At 42.8% G+C, this 17,877-nt stretch overlaps 1 protein-coding gene across 2 annotated transcripts in view; it reads right to left on the bottom strand.

The window, feature by feature from the left end:
• Positions 1–17,877, bottom strand: part of SMARCA1 (SNF2 related chromatin remodeling ATPase 1) — a 409,892-nt gene that overhangs the window by 16,598 nt on the left and 375,417 nt on the right. For both annotated transcript variants that reach the window (XM_073599403.1, XM_073599404.1), the window contains one exon: positions 10,247–10,354. In XM_073599403.1, the coding sequence (XP_073455504.1) occupies positions 10,247–10,354 (108 nt within the window). The remainder of the gene's footprint in view (positions 1–10,246; positions 10,355–17,877) is intronic.

Genomic DNA, 17,877 nt, shown 5'->3' with positions numbered 1-17,877 from the left:
GGGACCCACGCTGCCGCCCCATGGCGAGGCCCGTAGCACCAGGACCAAGAGTCTTTACCTTCGCTTCGGGGGGCACCGAAGCATGTTGTGGAAGGCGAAGTCAATGCTAACAATGCAAGCGAAAAACAGCAAAATAAAACAGCATAAAAAAAAAGCATAACAAAACATAACATAACAAAACATGTCACCCATGACTTCCACAGCCCTGTGATTGTTACCCACTAAGGCACTACCCCCCCCCTTTCAAATAAGTAGCTACTTGCATATATATTGGGAATAACTAATGGGGGTAAGAGGTCTTGAATTTAGCCCGGGGGTCAAGTAAAGTAAACATTAAACATGAAAGACACATTGAAAGAAACAGGCCGGGCCCTCAGGGTGCCTATCTAAAATTGGGGAATCGACATATTCAATGGATAATGATAATTCAGTGGAAGCATCCTAAGGTGTGGGGGCCTATGACCCGTCTGCTGGTCACCCCGCTGCATCCGTCTCCCCCATCGGCCACCAATAGTGAATCCGTATGGGAGAGGTGGCATACAAAACGGGACCATTCAGAATCTGTATTGTCCCAGCACCTCGCATAGCAGGCGAACAAATGTCAGTTGACATCCTATATTCCCCAGATGGAGTTTAAAGGTACACCCAGGGGCCAGGAATCCTTAGGGCATACTATGCAATGTAGTCAGCGTGGCCACAGGAGGTTGTCCATCAAGGCAGTTCCGAAAACGTCTTGTAGGTGTAATTCAAATGTTTTAGGGTACCCAGGAAGGTGATGAGGTATGAACGTTCATCATGTCTTACCAGTCCTTGAAGTAAGGTGAAGAGTTAGGCTTCAGAGGACCTCGGGTGAGATCTAACAGTCTCTCGACTTGTGGCGCGTGAGCGGGGTCGGCGAACTCGTTGCGGCCTGGGCAAAGGTGGGCCAATGGCCTCCGGGGACAACAGGTAGTCAAACCAATTGGGGACGCTCACTGCAGGCTTGGCTAAGAAACTGAATAGGTCTGAGAGTTGGTCCGATGAGCGTAGGTAGAATTCTGCTCCTCGTCTTCGCACAATTAGATGGAAGGGGTGGCCCCAGCGGTAAGTCGCCTCTGCCTCATGGATTACCTCCAGAAGGGGTCTCAGAAGGCCACGCATTGCTCTTGTTTGCCTGGAGATGTCAGGGTAGATTCGGATAATCGCACCGTCAAAATCAATCGGGCCGCGTTTCCATGACAGGCGCAGGATCTCTTCTTTTATGTTAAAGAAATGCACCCTACAAAGAACATCTCGTGGTAGGACCACAGTGTCGGGATCCTGGGACGCTACGGGAGGCGCTCTGGGTCCTGGGATACGGTGGACCCTATCCAGCTCCAGCTCTGTAGCCGGCGGTTTTCCGAGAACCTGGTTCAGGATAGCTACCACCGTTGCGCGCAGGTCCGAACCCATGGTGGCTTCAGGGATGCCGCGGAGGCGCAAATTGTTGCGTCTGCTCCTGTTCTCGCCGTCATCTATCTTTAGTTGTATCTCCACAAGATGGCGGCGAAAGCCACGCTGCTCCTGCTCTATAGAGGCGATGCGGGCTTCAGAAGTGGATGTGGAGGATTCCAAAACAGTGACCCTCTATTCCACTGTATCCACTTGTTGGCGCAAGTCATGTAGTTCCCTGGAGAGTGCATTAACTATGGATGCCGCCATTTCCTGTAGGTCTTGCCTTGTGGGCAGACCTGCAACAATGTCTCTGAAGGAGCCCTCAGCATTACTGCCTGTCTCCCCTGCATGACTGCAACTGAGTTGTGTGTCTGTGCTTGGAATTATAGGGGATAGTATGGGGGAGGCTGACCTGTCATCCTGAGCTGCTCGGTCACCTCCAGCGTTAGGTCCCGGCTGAGTGATCTTCTTAGATGAAGCGGCGGCGCCATCTTGGCCGGGGCAGCGGGGGAGGAAACAGCGTGTTGCCTCAAGAAATAGTGGGTGATTTCCGAACCCTTCTGTGCCCCCAAGTCCAGTGGGTGTTTGCGGTCCCCTGGCATGAATTCCGGCTCTCCCTGTTAGCGTTATCTGCTCGTTCTCAGGGCTTCCCCGCACAGAGCTCCGAGGAGTGCGTCCTCACTCTGCCATCGCTCGGCCACGCCCCCCGGAAATGTCATTCTTGAATGTGCGCGCTGTAATATATGTTGTACTGTTTGTAGGTCTTATAGCAGCACCATCTTGAATTTAAACGCATTATAGGGTGTGCCCCCCAAATATGTTCTTGTATCTAGTGGTAAACATAGCACTGTGATATCAGCTCACTCCTGTGTTAATTTTTAATTCTAATAATCAATTGTAGACTTTGAAAGAATTTATACAATTTCAAAGGAAAGAGCAGGCCTGTAGACTAGAAATGACACCAAGATGCCAATGACATTCTCACATCCTTTTAGTTATAGATAAGGATAAACTAACTGTCACCTTACTGAGCCTCAGAAGGAATCTGTAGTTGTTTTGCTTATGAGCCCAGCAGGGGAAAAGGCCTGTACACATAGAAGACTGACTTTATGTCAAAGATCAGATCAATATACTGTATTTATCCATCATGAAAGTCTAAAATATTAGCTGCAGAGAGATGAAAATAATTCCTACTGATAATACACATTTTGGATTACATGTACATATAAAATAGTATGCATCAGCTATACAGAATTCCTGAGAGATCTACAAAATGGTTGTGTGGAACCTGCTTGGGACAGCCATGTGGTGATTGGACTTGTTAAGATCAGAATGACACAATGGTGTCAGAAATTCAATCCCCAACTTACCCATTAGAATCTGCTAGTCCATTTTACCCATAGCCCCTTCAAAAGGTAAAACCTCTCCTCCTAGCAGGGGAATTGCCACCTCAGGGGTAAATGGCCAGGAGTTAGAGTCCAGCTCACATCCATATTTAAAGAAAATTAGGAGCATGAAATATGGACACATTTATTCATATGAAGCCAGTTCTGAAGAAGGTGGATTACTAAATTCTGTAAAGGTTTATTTCTATTTTTTCCATTTTTATTTCACAAGTGAATAGCCAAACTATGCATGTCCTTTTGTCTTTTTGAAATTTTCCTCTTTGTACATATATGCACTGCCCACCTTCAGGATACCACATTATAAAATAAGTGGCTTCTGTGAACTAATTTAAGACTCATAAACCTAGAGAGATTGTTGCATTGAGGTGTCCGTATGCTTGGCCTAAGGTCCTCTGTAGGTAACTGCACTGTGTGTTCGCAGATTGCATGCAGATTAAGCGTCAGTGTATCTAAGTTATCACATCTGTCAGACAGAGATGTGTGCATGTGTATGGTTGCCTAGAACAGTGTTTCTCAACCTTTTTCCACGAAGGGGCACCCTTGAAAAGTCTCTAGGCACCCCAGTCTAAGGCTTGGTTCACATTACAGCGATTCACGGAATGCGTGCAAAATCGCATGCGTTCCTGACATGCAGACAAACACACTGCTCTTCACCAGACACGCAGGGATATCATTAATTCTTAATGGTACCTCCACGCATTAGCAAGCGTTGTGCATTTTCGGTGCAGTGCAATTAGAAAAAAAAAATGAGCGAATTCTTTCCCTGTGTTTCTGCGGGGCAGCCCACTAAAATTAATCTGCTGCCCTATCAGCATGCAGCTGCACAGATGTGAACCAAAGGCTTGTTTACATGTAGGATTTAGCTGCATTATTACCAACTGCTCCCCTTTAGCTGTAAAGGAAGCAGCTGGGGGTGTATACATGCTGTGGCTGTAAACACACACATACATGCACACATACATGCAAATAGTCTTTTAAAACATTGGCATTACTTACTTTCACTCACCCTGCCGGTTGACAGTTCGGGTGAGGAATGGGAAGCTTGGTCTCATGCGACAGCCTTTCTCTGCCAAGATGCCGCTGCACCCCTGGTGACCTCAAGTGGCACCCCAGTTGAGAAAGGCTGGTCTAAAAAAACAGTCAGTAAACAAACTGCTAGGTGGTGGAATGCTGTCATAAAAATAGGATTTTAAAACAGCTTACCTGTAAAATAATTTTCTTTAAAGTAGGGTACATCATGGGACACAGAGCCATAGTAGTTACTATGTGGGTTATAAGCCACCTTCAGGTGATAGACACTGGCATGCCCTAAGACAAAAAGTCCACTCCCTATATAACCCCTCCCACTACTGGGAGTACCTCAGTTTTGTAGCAAAGCAATACACGTGTATACCAAAAAGAAGGGAGGGACCTCTGTGTCCCGTGATATACTTCAAAGAAAAGGATTTTACAGGTAAGCTGTTTTAAAAATCCTATTTTCTTATCGTACATCACGGGACACAGAGCCATAGTAGTTACTATGTGGGATGTCCCATAGCAATGCCAACTGAAGGGAGGGAGACACAACAAAAGTAGGGCACTAAGAGACTAGAGGACTTATACTGCAGCCTGCAGTACACTGCACCCAAAGGCGATATCCTCGTGACCTTTTACATCTATTTGATAAAACCTGGTAAATGTATGGACTGAAGACCAAGTTGTGGCCTTGCAGATTTGAGCCATGGAGACTTGGTGATGCACTGCCCAGGAAGCACTAACAGCCCTGGTGGAGTGCACCTTAATATGAAAAGGTGGAATTTTCCTCTTTAAACCATGAGCTTAAACAATCACTTGACAAATCCATTTAGGAATAGAAGATTTTGATGCTGCCTGTCCTCTCTTAGGACCTTCTGGCAACACAAACAAAACATCTGTTTTACGAATCTGAGCGGTCACCTTCAAATAGACCTTGACTGCTCTCACTACATCAAGAGAATGTAGTGACCTTTCTTCCGCAGAACGAGGTTCTGGAAAAAATGAAGGCAGAGCAATATCCTGGTTTAAATGAAAACCTGACACTACCTTTGGTAGGAAACTAGGATGAGGATGCAATACAACCTTATCCTTATGAATGATCAAATATGGCTCTTTACAAGAAAGAGCAGCCAACTCTGATACTCTTCTTGCAGAAGATACGGCAACCAAAAAAACAAATTTCCTTGTCAAAAGGACCAAGGGAATATCTCGTATCGGCTCAAAAGGCTGTTTCTCTAATGCCAACATGACTAAATTCAAGTCCCAAGGGTTCAGGGGTGACCTAAATGGAGGATTAATCCGCGTTACCCCCTGAATATAACTACGGACCGGAGAGGCCGACACCTGGCCTTTGATAGTACTCAAGGCCAGCTTCATTTCTAAACCCATCTGTAGAATTTCAAGGATCCTACCTATGACATATTTCCTGGGGTGCCAACCCCTGGATTCACACCAGAAGACATATGTCTTCCAGACTCTATAACATATGACTCTGGAGGCCGGCTTCCTAGCATTAACTAAAGTAGAAACTACTGAACCTGACAGCCCACGGTCTTTCAGAATGTGGGTCTCAATAGCCAAACCGTTAAATTTAGCGTTTGTAAGGTAAGATGGAATACCGGACCTTGCGAGAGAAGGTCTGGCCACGGTGGTAGGATCCATGGCCCCCTGCCGCCATCTTTACAATCTCTGCATACCAAGATCTCCTGGGCCACAAGAATCACCTCCTTCCCTTCCTGCTTGATCCTGCGAAGAAGGCGCGGAAGCAGCAGAACAGGAGGGAATGCATAGATCAGTGAAAACTGATCCCACGGACAAACCAAGGCATCTGTTTTGCATGCCAGCGGATCCTTTGTCCTTGACACAAAGTTGTCGATCTTTCTGTTGAACCTGGATGCAAACAGATCTACGTCCAGAATTCCCCATCTTTGACATATTGACAGAAAGATGTCGGGGTAAAGAGACCATTCTCCTGGGAACAATTGTTGGCGACTCAAGTAGTCCACCTGCCAATTCTCTATTCCCGGAAGGAAGACTGGCAAGGAATGTTGTCTTCTGCCCAGGATAGGATATGATTCACCTCTCTCTGAGCCGTATGACTACTCGTGCCCCCTTGGTGATTGATATAGGCCAGTGATAGGGCATTGTCAGATTGGATCCTGACAGGACAATCCCGTAATCTGAGCGTCCAGGCCTTCAGGGCCAGGTGTGCTGCCCGAATCTCTATAACATTGATGGGCAAGGTCATTTCCGTTTTGGACCATTTTCCTTGGACAGATGCTTCTTCCAGGACTGCTTCCCAGCCCAGAAGGCTGGCATCTGTTGTCACCACCTTCCAGGTAACTGGTAGGAAGGACTTTCCTTTCTGAAGATTGTTGGATATCAACCACCAATTGAGGCTTTGGCGCAGTTTGGGGGATAGACGCATCGGGACGTTTAGAGCTTGGACCTTTTTGTTCCAAGTTGACAGGATACTGTTTTGCAGCAGTCTCCAATGAAACTGCTCATAAGGAATGGCCTCGAATGAAGCTACCATCTTTCCCAACAATCTCATGCAAAGTGGAATAGAAGGATTCTTCTTTGCTTTGACCACCTGAATCAGTTCCCTTATGGAACTGATCTTTGCCTGGGGCAAGAACACCCTCTTCTGAGCTGTATCTATGATCAGGCCCAAGTACTGCAATCTCCTTGACGGTTTTAAGGAAGAATCCAACCTAGGTATTCCAGGTAGCTGACTGTGGTGACCAAACTCTGGTTTAGGCGGGCTACTGACTGATCTATCAAGAGTAGATTGTCTAAATAAGCCAGAATCGTTATACCCTGAGCCCTTAATCTGGCTAAAGGGGGAGCCAGAACCTTTGTAAACACTCGAGGTGCAGTAGCTAGACCGAAAGGCAGAGTTACAAACTGAAAATGAAGATTTTCTATCTCGAAGTGTAGATATTTCTGGTGAGTGGGGAAAATAGGTACATGTAGATAAGCATCTTTGATGTCGATTGACGCTAGCAGTTCTCCACCTTGCTCGGATTGACTCCATGTGAAAAGAGCGTATATTAAAAAAACGGTTTAGATCTTTGAGATCTAAAATGGGTCTGACATCCCCGTTTGGTGTTGGTACCGTAAAAAGGTTTGAATAAAACCCTAAACCTCGCTCTTCCATGGGGACCACCGATATCACTTTTTGAGACAAGATGATCCAAAGCCAGAAAGAGAGACTTCTTTTTTTCTGGGTCTCTGGGAACATTTGATCTGAGAAAACGAGGAGACGGAAACCTCGGAACTCTAGTCTGTAACCTAGAGATATTGAGGAAGCCACCCATTTGTCTCAACACTGTTCCTGCCAGACCCTTGAGAACTGCAGAAGTCTTCCCCCCACTCACGTGAGCGGGGGCGCCCCTTCATAAGGAGGTTATAGTATTTTGTTTATCGGGTTTCCTCCCCCAGGGCCTCTTTTGACCCTGGGGTTGACCCTGAGGTTTACCTATTGAATTTGACAGTGGAGGCCGTCGCGACTGCCTGGAGGCAGATGCTTCTGGCACTGGAGAAGAAGCTTGTTTAAAAGAGAAACGCTTAAACTTCTTTTTAACTGGTAAAAGGGAACTTTTTCCATTAGAAATTCTTTGGATGTATTTATCCAGATCGTCTCCAAACAACCGATCACCATGACATGGAAAACTAGCCAAGAGCTTTTTGCATGGTGCTCCGGCTGACCAATTTTTCAACCATAGAACTCTACGCACATGTACCAGCCCGAACATAAGCCGTGAGGCTTGGAGAATAGAATCTTTCATAGCATCTACTGTAAAACATAACACCTCTGATATCCCGGCCAAATCTTGGGCCTGCTGATCAGGAATAATCTTGAGCATTTCTTTAAACTGGTCGTTTAAGGACTGCCATACCCCAATCGCTGCCAGCGCAGGCTGAACCACTGAACCTGCCAGAGAAATATTGTTTTTAAACAGGAATTCCAACTTCTTATCTGTTGGATCCTTCAGCGTTTGAGCATTGTCTACAGGACAAGTCAAGTTCTTGTTCACAGAGGATATAGCAGCGTCAATGGCTGGAATCCCCCATTTTTTATTAAACTCTTCCTCCATAGGATAAAGTGTTGAAAACTTTTTTGGAGGAAAAGACTGTTTATCTGGGTGCTCCCACTCAGAATACATAAGCTTTTTCAGTAATGAATGAATAGGAAAAGCATGAATAGGTTGGGGAGGCTTTAGTGAACCCAAGCAAGAAGTGGGCTCATCAACTGACTCCGCTACTGGCAGCAAAAATGTGGAGAGGACCAATTCAGTGAAAGATTGTACCAACAACCTTTCTTGTGAACCCGATCCATCCGTATTAGACTCTTCAGAAGAGGAGTCATCAGCCTCTTCCTGGCTGGTCCCCCTGGTCCCCTGAGAGAAAAGCATCATCTCTTGCCCCCTGTTCCTCAGTTTGAGGGTCCTGGGTAATGGACGGGGAGCTATTATGCTTAGTCCCACTCTGGGATGCGATTAAGGCATCAATTTTTTGTTCTAAGCCTAAAATGGTTGAGGAAAAAACCTCTTCAGTAATATATACAGGGGCTGCAGTGCTAAAAGTAGCTGCAACACCCGACGTCCCTGATGGCTCACTCTGACCAGCTATATCACTCTCAGGGGAGGAAGCCATCTTTTTTGAGATGATTTTAGGCTTCCTAGTGGCTGTAGAAGTCTTTCTAGAGCCCTTTTTCAGGTGTTTTTACCCCCTCTTCCGACCATAGCCCGATGCACAAAGCAGAGGTACTACCAGAAGGAACGCATCCACTGCTTGAACAATAGTCCAGCCCTGCCGCTGCTATTAATGCTCAGCCTGCAACAGTAAATGTGTCAAAAGGAATGCCTGTGTCACCAAACCTCTTTCATGCCCCTCTTGCTCTTGTGTTCCTCCGCAGCTTGCAGCAGTAAACATGGAACTTTTAAAAACACATAATCCTGCGCTGGACATCTGAGGACGCCAATGTCCCATCCCCCTCCGTCACCTACGACCCCCCTCCTCTCTTTTTAAAAAAAGCGTTTTCCCGCACGAGCGCGGGCCTTTGATCCTATGGGATCACTGAGAGAGGGAAAAATGGTAAGTAAGGCGGCGCGCCGAACATCTCTTTTTTTTTCTCCTGACGCTCTTCCTCGTGAACAGGGGGAGAAAACAGCACAGGTGGGGGTTGTCTGGTGAGGAGGAAACCCCCCAGACTTACCGGAGGTCTGCTGCTGGCCGGAGGAAAGGAAGCTGCTGTCCGGACACAGAGTGATCTCTTTGAGGAAACATGAGAAGGTATTTGCTCTATACAGCCCCCAGTGATGACACATAGGCATGACAACATTCACTAATTTAAAGGAGACATTCATAAGAAAATTTAAAAAATTCTTAGAAAACTCCACTTACCTTTCCCGCCGCAGGGTTTTCTGTGGTAAAACCAACAGACCCAATCTTCACCCTTCACGGTGGGTTCCGTTAACAAACCTTTAGGGGCTGGGGATCCTTGGGGAACCCTCAATCCTGGGCCTGTAATAGCACCATCGCCAATAAAACTTTATGGCCTTAATACCAAAAGTACTGGATCCCGGGGTTCAGCTCTCTAAAAAGAGAAGCGTTTACAGGCAAAACCTCGTTTCTTCGGACACAAGGCCCGGGTACCATTCGATTCGGCCTAAAAGACACTTTGAATGGATTCGGCTGCATGGCTAGCCCCAGCAAGGATTGCTTCAGTGGAGCTCAGCACAGCACATCTTTACTCGTGACCAACACCTTAGACACTGGCGAAAAACTGAGGTACTCCCAGTAGTGGGAGGGGTTATATAGGGAGTAGAATTTTTGTCTTAGGGTGTGCCAGTGTCCATCACCTGAAGGTGGCCTATAACCCACATAGTAACTACTATGGCTCTGTGCCCCGTGTTGTACAATAAGAAATATGTGTCTGGTGGTGTGCAGGGGCAGTGGGAAGAGTGATTAACACAATGATTTAAGCTTGTAGGGTAGCTTGAAGAATCCCAAAAGTGTTTACCAATTGGTAAACTGATCTTTAAGTGCCCCAGGTTGCATGTAAGAATTGTATTTGACACTTGTGGCCCACCAAGATAGATGTGGGGGGATTCTCCCTCTAATGGTGGTCAGAGGTATTGCAGGCTGTGACAAGTGTATCACAGCTAGTTTTTACTTGTTCCCCTCTAATTCCCTCCTACACCAATTCCTTTGCCTTTTGGACACTACATCTAAGAGAGCCTACATGCTCTTCGTGACTACTCAACCCCGATTCTCCATTTCAGATATTCCTCAAATGTCCAATGCTAAGCACTGAAGTGTCAAACAGAAGCATGGAGATTAACATATCAGCCACAACCCATTCTTCTTACTTAAAACATCTTGGGTTTGAAAATAATAAACATTACCGATGTCTTTGCAGTTTTCTTTCTTTTCTCTGCTTTTTCCTTCTCTTCTATCTCCAAGTTTTCTTTTTCTATCAGTGATATGAGCGTATTACAGCGTCTCTGTAGCTCCTACCAACAAGATCAAAGAATTCAGAAACTGCAGGCGGTTATGGATATATAATTCAGTTAATATCAGTTAAAAAGACTAAAGCATATATCAGTTGATTTTTCAAGACCCTCTAAATGTGTATCTAAACCTTAAACTTTTTTTACATTTTGGATAGGATGGAGAAAGGTTAGAACCCCTGTCAGGTTTCACTGCTATCTGTGGCACTTGCTAACACTTGCAGCTGGGCCATTAAAAAAAAAGAGGCAGTTGGGCCACATTCTTTCCACTCTGCCAAAAGCTGCAAAGGCAGCCAGACATGGGTGTACTTGTGTTTAGGCCATAATGCTTTGCTTTGTGGCCACAAAAAGTTACCTGCCCTGCACCTTCAAGTGAATGGGACCACACCGCAAATGCCCTGCACTTGCATGCAATGCTTGCAGCGCAGCGGTGCAGCATTTACATGGTTAAAACACAGGTGGACACCGCCTGTTAAACGCCACCGAAAAGCAATCCAAATAGCTTTTAAGAGGTGTGGCATGGACTGCAACTAGTGTAAGCGTAGCTGTTTTGTACTGGGGGCAAACTTTTTCCAGACAGAAGTGAGGAAAAACCCGTAACAGAGAAACAAACAATAAAAACCAGGGTTCTAGCATTTCTAAAAATATGATTGTCTGTTTTGCCGCTAAGAGTTTTCAGCTTATTTTCTGTCCTGGGGACAACCTAATTACCAGAGAGAAATTAAAGGAATCTCTTCAACAGAGTCTCCAACAGCAGTAAAGTCTGACAGGAGTTCCAATCCTTCCTCACTCTGTCCAAAATTAAAAAAGCATTTGCTACAGATACAATTAGAGAGTTGTTATCTGTGCCTTGAAGATCAAAAACAATATGTATACAGTTTAGGTACAGATTGAAAACTGGTTTTAAAAACATTCCCAAAACATGTACAGTATGTAGAAGACACAAAGGCTCAGATATTATTATATAACTGAATTTGATTGTCAAAAGAGTGCAAAGTCTTTCATGCCCAGAGAAATGTGAGCCAGGCAAACTTTACCATTTCTTTTGAAACACAGCTGATGGATTGCACACTGTGAAACAACAACACTCTGTGACACTGAAGGCTTGCCTCTGTGCATTGTGCTCAGAGGATGTCTATCAAATGCACCGCTGGGAATCCCTTACAGACTCCACTATGCTTGTGGCTGATGACTTCTTACTTTCAGCTTAAATAGCTGCTGTAAATTAAAATAATCATCATTTTACTTTCACATTTTCGTTTTTTTAGCTCACAGCTTCATTTCCCCTTATACCATTTAATCAGAAAGTTTTCCAGGGAAGAAAGTTCCACAGCTTTTTGTTACAGAATATATAACAAAAAATTGCTCTTGTCTGTAAAGTGCTGTCTATGTGGATAATGCCACTCTGATGGCTGAAAGAAAGGAGAATTTGAAGAGACTATTGTTTAAGGTTGTGTCAGGTAACCCTATCCACCTTCTGCAGATAAATGAGGAATACACGTTTATTTTCCTAGACTCTAGGCTTTCCGCAGATGGTAACTGTAGCCTGGAAATCTAATGATGCCTAAAATATTTTATCAACAAAGACTGTATAGTTAGAGGTATGTGTTACCACTTATGTTACTAAATAACTGTTCAGCCAAATGAATGTTCGAGGTAAAGCAGTGTTCACTTTAAATATCCAATCAAATGGAAGGGAAATAATAATAATAAAAAAAAAAAAAACGCAATACAGCAGTCAACATAGCTTTACCCTAATTACTAAAGTCTCTGCTACATTTGTAAATCAATCCTTCTGAGTCACCCAAATCATTGAAATAAATGTTATCCCAATGTTGTAAATAAACAGTGGTTAACAGTATGCATAGTCAAAAAAATATTTTCTTTCGTTTTGAATGGAGTAGGCAAGGGTTAAAACCCCCATCAGTTTATTGTTTGCAGTCTGTCCCCCATTAGGGAGGTTTCTCAACTTCCTGTTCCAAAGATACAACAGGAACTGTGAAGAAATCTCAACAATGAAATGGGAATTACCTTCTTTCACAGTTTCCACCAGAACAGGTGTTCCCATTGGAAAATGTGTCCTTGCTCTTGTTATGGCAAGAACTGTAAAACCTTAGATTTCCCATAACACCCGGAACAAAACAAAGTTGTTCTGAATGGCACTCAGCCATTCATAGGCAGCTTTGTATTTTGTGAATGAATACAAAGCCTACAATGATTGGCTGAGACGGACCGATTATGTCATGATCTCTGACTCAGCCAATCAGAGGAAGCTTTGTATTCATTCACAGAATACAAAGCTGCTTCTGAATGGCTAAGCACCGCTCAGACCAACTCTGTTTTGTTTCGGTGTGAGATGGGAAGTCTCTGTCTCACAGCCAGAACCCAGCACTGTGTAGTGTATATAGCTAAAGCTACATGCAGTTCATACAGTGCTTAGAGCCAATGCAGGACTCTGTGAAGGAAATAGTTCATTTGGACCAGCTTGGAGATCAGCTTTAAAGTCCAATTTACTTTATAGCAAAACACAAAAACACAATTTAATATATCGCAGCTTACCCATCCTAAAAGCAACACTAAACACCACCCTTTCTCTCCAAAAGTAATTCATACACATCCACTACTTATTGGCCCTTTAATCTATTTTTAATCATTTCTCACAGTTTTTCTGCCTCCTTGCAACATCCTCCATGAGCTTGTGAACCTCCCATTTTCCTTCACTTACATTTATATGGAACAAGCAATGCAATTTATTTGCAGTGATGTGCCCTGCTCTATGCACAGTACAGATCACACAGTTCATAGTCTCTAGTTGATCTCGAGAGAGAGTAAAGTTGGGTGGCTACATTCCTACATATAGTGGGACAATGGAGTGTAAACGTAGCCATACTCTAACAGCAAGTTGGATAGCAGAATCAAGAAAAAAAAATGGAGATTTGGAGGCCAAAAGCAAAAGAAGGTGCTTTTCTGAGTTAAAGTGTTACTAAAAGGCTGTTTGATCTTGTATGCACAGATACTACCCTTCTTGAACTGCCCCCAAAACATGTCCAGATAAGACAGAATTTGTGGAGTCAGTCTGCACATGCTCAGTTTGGTGTGTATTGCTAAAGAGTTGTTTTTTTTTTTTTTTTTTTTGGAGTGCATTTGATCAGCACAGGGCCAATCAGCACTGTCCAGACAGAGGGTCAGGGGTCCTGCATCCTGATAGGACAGCCAGCGCAGTATGAAAACTCCTCCTACAAGCTTTAACCAGGCACTGATAGAAGTCACAAGACTGCTATATACTGCAGATGGGAAAAGGTATTTAATAGTTTATATTTACTAACATTAATGGTGTCTCCATGTTCTGTGTACTGTTTGAGACCAAATATAGTGAATGCAGGGTCCTAGGTTTAGTGACACTTTAAGTGTCACTTTAAATGTGGTGGCTACATACTTCCTGTATATTAGGGTGGCTCTACTGTAGACGGATGCAACAAAGTGTGAGATGGTCTAGCAGATATAGATGAACTTTACTAACAAAAGCTGAACTCTAGTTAAGACTTTTTAGGCCCCATGCACACTGCTGCTGTTAAACTCACATTTTTTGTGAGTTTGGCAGGGAGTTTTTTCTGCCCTTAAACTCCCCTTTATGTTGTCCTATGTGTCCATGCACACAATGAATGTTTTCAGCAGTTTATAAGCAGGACAACAAAAAACACTGAACAAAGGCTCATGAATGCGCATAAACTCTAGGCACAATAAACACTTCAGCGTTTGTTTATTTCAATGGCCAGAATAAATTAAAATTCGGGCCAATGAAATAAACTCCCAAACTCCAAACTATAAAACGCTGATAAACTCACCTAGACTGTTTTGAAAAAATGCAGCTTAGGTGAGTTTAAGACGCTGGTTTTATGCTATCAAGATAAACAGCGTTTGCAAGAAACCAATGTGCATTAGATCTTAAGCAGTTACAGTACAGTTTTTGTTTTGTTTTTTGCCTTTTACATAAAGGTTTTACAAAAATGTATAAAAGTTGACCATTAAAGGCACCCCCACCAGTGGTAAATGGTTTGTCTCAAACCTCTAATTGACACTTTCGCTAGACAGCTTGGTCTGTTAAAGGAAGATATAAAATAACAGACCTTCTGGCATCAACAGGTGAAAATAAAGAAAAAAAAATGCAGCCAACAAAAATGATGCTACAATTTAATATATTTTTTTAAAATTTAATACCACTTTAAGAAAAGAGATACAGATGCAGATTTGCTGGGATAATACAAGTGGTATTGCATTGAAGAATACTGCACAACCATCACGACTTGCTTCTATTATCACAGTATTTAGTGAGAGAGAAACCATAATTAAATGTTTATTAACAACTAAATATTTAAGCATTACTAGAAAGCAAAGCTCCATATGTGGCACCATTCTGTAGATAATCATTATATACTGAAGAAAAACAAGATTTTTTATCTGAAGTGAACAGCTTCAACATATTTAGCAGAGCTACTGTTTACTGTGATTCCAAATAAGCGCTGAAAGAAGCTCCTGCAAGAAATGTGGAAGGCAAGTTTGTCAGACACAGCTTCCATCAACCGAGCTAAAAAGGTATAAAGCATAGCAGCAGAGAATATGCTAATTTATTTGTTATGCTGTTAGTCACAAGCTGGCAGGTGTAGCACTGTCTACCAGTTTAATCACAGTGTTTTTGTTATACCATTACAATGATCTTTAACACATTGGTGACATCAGTCTCTACTTCTGGAACATCTGTGACACTGTTTTCATCGTACCTTATGACAGCTGCAGTGGACAAGTATATTTTGGGACCTAGCATGCACTGAACAACGGTCTGTCAAACTGACCATAAACCATTACAAGTCCTGTGCACAGCACCAACACGTAGAGCATATGTAAGACATATATACAATAAAACAATCATCACAACATACTTTAGAGCCATAACAGGACCAGTATGCAACAAATGAAGCCTGTGCCATAACTTTCTGTTGTCATTTTTAATATGCAGTATTTTGCCTAGAAATATTTGCTCAGCCAGGTGGAAAAAAAGAGTAGCTGGTAGTAAAAACAGATCTGTGGCTACTAAGAGGATATAGATATGCCAATGTAACAAACACATTCAATAGACAAAAGACAGTCTTCATCCCCTGGCCAAGTGTAAAGTCAAGATTCTCACTACAATTTAGGCAGGGCTAAATTAATATATCTGGCTCTAACCAAACAGTGAAGTATGGTGGAAGTCTATGCTGCATTTCTGCAAATGGTGATTTAAAATTGACAGCAACCTTACTGCTGAGAAGCTTACTGATCAGGTAATAATGACAATGACTCTAAACGCAGCTCAAGAAATATCTGCAGTCAAAAGAAGAACAGGCAATTATGCAACAGGTGGTATGGCCCCATCATCGAGCCATTTAAAGGGTTATGAAACGTTCTTAATTAATAAAATGTATTAACTGTATATGAATATACTATATATTTCAAAATAAGTTGTTACAAGAAACAGACAACAGTCAGAGGCATTTTCTGTCTGCACTTCCTGCCCCCTGTCTTTTTCCATTCTTCTTGTCAGCAATGGATGGACGCCTCCATGTCCCCATAGCAACACTGAGTTCACAATGACCCGAGGCAATGAACATTTATATAGCTGGATGCAGAGCTATAACTGTAGCCAGGTGCTTCACAAAACAAATGGGTTGAACGTTCAATAACTAGCACCTGGGAAGAACACAGTAATAATAATGTCTAGTATCACAGTGTATGTGGCAGCATGCACCACAACCCTGTTTTGTAATACTATTAAGACTAAGAGCCCTATTTAAAATAGAACACAGATAAAGATATTCACTTTTTACAGGACATTGCAAGATTAATCCACACTGCATCTGCAGTTTACACATCATTCGTAAAATGCAAGCTGTGGTAAAGAACCTGCAAACTACTGCAGAGAACACTCTGTGATAGGGGAATATTCCAGTCACGTGACTATGCTCGCTTCCTCCATAAACTTTTTCCTCCTGTTTAGTACAATGAATGGGGCCTTTGCTTGATTCAGGGTCCTGACTGTGTGGTTATTGTTCAATGTTGAAAACAGACATTGATTGCCACACACAGATCCACTGATCACATTAAGGAGGTTGACCAAAGGAAATGCATCAAATGAACTACAAAGAGATGTGGCCAAACTGAATTGCTATGCTGCTGATGGGTAGAGTTTCAAGCAGAGGAACTGAAAACAGGTTGAACATTGGTATTAATAAATCTCATTTAACCTTGATGAGGCATGTCCGATATTTTATGCAAGTACCTGTTAGGGAAGCACATGTAAAACGCATGAAAAAATGCGTTTAAAACACATGTAAAATGCACTAAAACATTAAAGCCATAAACAAAACACAAGGAAAACTGTATCAGTCGGCTCTGATGAAGAAGGACATCCTTCGAAAGGTGTCAACCAGCAGGGAGCCTGGTGAGGTCCTCCTTGAGCTAGAGGCTTTGGCAAAGCTGGGTGATTGCAGCCATTTGTAGTGGCTTGATGAGCGATTTTACTACCTACATTTGTGAGTAGTTACATTTTATATTTTATCTTCAGTAAATCTGTCATTGGATAATGTACTAGGCCAGTGCACCCTTTGTTTTTAGCTATTGTCCACAAAGGAAAAATATGACAGTATTACAATATAAAAGTATGACAGCAGAAACAGAGATGTGAACCCAACCTTATTAATTAGGCTTCTATCACTCTACAAAAGCTGATGTGTTGTCTTCCTAATGGTATTAAAGAATGCATTTACACTGACATTTGCTACTGTTAAATACTTTCATGGCTGGATGTAGTAACTTATATATCATACAAGTGCAAAAATGTTTTAATATGTGTACATGATACTCTATATATTACAATGTCTACATTTTGTCTGGGATAAAGACCAACTTGCTTTCATGCTGCAGTACATTAGTGAATGCCCCTTTAAGAGTTAATAAATGAATAAAGAATGTTACCCGAACATTTCATATTCCTGATACAGTATGTGTATAATGTACCCTGTATTTCTTTTAAATCCCTGGTGATCCTGCCAGTCCCTCTACTTTCCTTATGCAAACTGACCACGCTAAGCATGAGAACACACCCATCCCAGCGTTGTCAGTTTTCTTGCTGTTCTAGGAGAATTGCCTGTCTGTCCTCCAATGGCCAAAACTTTTGCTGACACACACACCCCCTGCACTGACATTCACTGGGAGGATCAGTATACTACTGCCCCCCCCCCCCCCCTCTCTGATTTCCTTTTGCACCTGAGAACAGAGATCATGTGATCACCTATAAAGGAAGAAAAAAAAAAAAAAAGGTATTTAGAATTTTTTGTATAATTATATATATATATATATATATATATATATATATATATATATATATATATATATACACACAGTATATATACAGCACACACACATACACACAGATGTTTTGCCTTGCATTTCTATTTTAAACTGAATGGGTTGTTTTACAAGGTGATCGTTTA

The sequence above is a fragment of the Aquarana catesbeiana genome, linkage group LG09 (genome assembly GCF_042186555.1).
Source record: "Aquarana catesbeiana isolate 2022-GZ linkage group LG09, ASM4218655v1, whole genome shotgun sequence".
Classification (NCBI taxonomy): domain Eukaryota; kingdom Metazoa; phylum Chordata; class Amphibia; order Anura; family Ranidae; genus Aquarana; species Aquarana catesbeiana.
The sequence above is the reverse complement of the archived record's forward strand: the minus strand, read 5'-3'. Positions and strand labels throughout refer to the sequence as shown.